Genomic DNA, 2,626 nt, shown 5'->3' with positions numbered 1-2,626 from the left:
GCACACCTCTAATATAAACCACACAAACACAGTGTTTATCTTGTACCTGAATACATGCAGAGTTTTTAATGTGCAGAACTAGATGTACAATGCAAAGTTCTTTAGTGTAACTTTTAAGTGACACTAAGAGGTTCACTACCACTGAAATCTATTTAACAACATAAAACTTTCTCATTCAGCTACAGTTGAGAAAAAATGATGGTCCAAACCAAAAACAGTCTTTGTGTTTTTCAACAGTAATTGCTCGCTCTGCACTTAATTGAATTGATCACCTGAAATGTCATCAGGTTGAATGTAAACATTTCTGGTATTGGAGAAAAATCAACTGAAAGTATATTACATTTCAGATAATGTAACTGTGTGCTATATTGAACATGGCATATACTGGATTGTATAAAAATGAACAACTCTGAAATGATTGAAAGCTTTTTCATTCTCAAACATCTTCAGTCACACTCAATTTTAAAAATAGTTTTAAACACTATTGATCATACATACATGTATACATACAAACACATTATTAGCAGAAACTCAACCAGATCTGTGAAAAGTGTTGTTTTTTTTTATTATTTTTATTTTTTTCCCTCTGGCCCAACAGCGAACTGGTGCAGGTTAGCACTACTTTTTCCTCACCCAGTGCTTATCTTGGTGAAAAAAGTAACTACTGGTAGGTTTTGAGCTCTAACACCACTTCAGAACTGGAGCCAGTTTGGTGGAAAATGCTTCTGAGAGATTTCAAACCACATCTTAGATGTGTTCTTCAACTGTCACACCTCAACAAAAGTAGGCATCTCATTTGTACTTCTGTTGCATACACAGTGGTGTTAGAGACATGTACTTTATTCAGAAAGGGTTTTCATTGGAGTTGTGGTAAGCCAACTCCTGATGTAAAGTTAGTCCAGTTTCTCTTTGCTTTCTTTTAGTTTTTCTTTCTTTCTTTTTTTTTTTCCACCTCAGTTGGTCAGTGTTGTTGGTGATCGTGGGGGTGTGGTAAGACCCCGCAGTCAGGTTGGTTTTTGTCATCGTTTGTGGACACAAAATCACAGACACGAGTGGAGTGGAGTGGAGTGGAGTGGAGGGGGGTTAGGGCAAGGGCCCCTGCAGAAATGTTGTCTGAGTGGTTCTGTGGTGCAGAGAACCTTTGGTCTGGTTCTTTAAGCTGCCAAGTTTGGTAAGGCCCTCTGACTATGTGCTAGGATTCTTGTTGATGTAAAGATAAATGTCACAAATTTAATTCTCAAATTAATAAGAAAAGATCAATTTGAAATATTTGGATTAAAAAAAATTACGTTTTTGTTTCCTTACTATAGAATTTAGTTGTTTTGATTAACTTAAGTGTATTAAGTAACTCGTATTATGCGCTGTTTTGTCAAAAATGAAAGTATCCAAATGTAAGTACCACAATTGATGACAAAATGTTTGCAAAATGGCAATATATTATAACTGAATATTATGGTGAAATGCTTTTTGGTTACCTTACTTGAAGTATTTATCATCATGTTGTTGTCAACTTATCCCACAAATAGTACCTGTGTTGACAGTTATATAAGCTAAGACTTGATACAGTTGGATAAATGCATAAGCTTGATGCACTTCTTCTACTGTAGGGATTTTTTTAAAGAGGCCCGTGTCTTTTCCCAGTCTGAATTATGAAAGAAATACATTTTTAATAACATGCAAATGTTGACGATAAGAAAACTGGCCTCTGGATGTTTTAAACAAAGTCGAAAGTGTAATGTATCAGTGACTCATCTGGTGGAAGGAAGTCTGCTCCCATTATCCTTCGGCTTTTACCCAGAGAGCAGCCGTCTTTGCTTCACCTGCTCCTGGTCAGTATAATAATCCACTGTATTCTGTTTCTTTTTTTCCTCCCTTGCTCACGTTGTTGCTGTTTTTACCTCAACCTCACCTTTGTCTTCTCTCTCTCTCCATTTTTCTACAGCTGCCTACAAGCATGCAGACGGAAAGAAGATTGATGGTAGAAGAGTGTTGGTGGATGTGGAAAGAGGACGCACTGTCAAAGGATGGCGTCCTCGCAGGCTAGGTCAGATGCTTTTGTGTCCTAGACTTTCTGTAGAGCAGAATTTTCTCTCGACTGCAGAATAGGGCTAAAACAATTGTGATTAATCGATTATTGAAAAAAATCGAGTCAAATAATTTAGTAATTGAATAATTGGCTGGAGATTAGATGGTCTGAAACATTCAGTTTGCTGCAAGACCACTACTCTGAGAGCAGATATTAAGCCAAAGCTTTTCAAAATGATATACATTTTGCATTTAAGATGAAAAATATATAGATATTTCGACTGCAAATATATTTTACCCAGAACTCCTCAGGTAGCATTGTTTTAGCTTAAAGTGGTTCATATTGTTTAAAAAAAAATCTGTTTAGGCACCTTTTCCTGTTGAATTATTAATTGGTTAATCAAAAAATAGCCAACAGATTAGCCCTGCACTGCTAAAACAGCTGTCTTTATGTGTGTAGCACAGTGGTCCCCAAACTACAGCCCGCCTCTACATTTGGTCCGGCCCCCTGAACAATACCTGAGAGCAATCACTATAAACCGCTTATATGTGGATTTTTCTTCAACCACCAGGGGGCTCTTCAGCAGGAAGTGAATCATTG

The 2,626-nt window shown here is 37.0% G+C and overlaps 1 protein-coding gene across 1 annotated transcript in view; it reads left to right on the top strand.

The window, feature by feature from the left end:
- Window positions 1–2,626, top strand: part of snrnp70 (small nuclear ribonucleoprotein 70 (U1)) — a 24,411-nt gene that overhangs the window by 16,199 nt on the left and 5,586 nt on the right. Inside the window, exon 8 of the mRNA XM_015022907.1 lies at window positions 1,943–2,044. Coding sequence (XP_014878393.1) covers window positions 1,943–2,044 — 102 coding nt within the window. The remainder of the gene's footprint in view (window positions 1–1,942; window positions 2,045–2,626) is intronic.

Source organism: Poecilia latipinna, unplaced genomic scaffold, assembly GCF_001443285.1.
Source record: "Poecilia latipinna isolate Pla-1442-1.1 unplaced genomic scaffold, P_latipinna-1.0 Scaffold3135, whole genome shotgun sequence".
In the NCBI taxonomy this organism is placed as follows: domain Eukaryota; kingdom Metazoa; phylum Chordata; class Actinopteri; order Cyprinodontiformes; family Poeciliidae; genus Poecilia; species Poecilia latipinna.
This window is presented reverse-complemented; position numbering and strand designations above follow the sequence as displayed.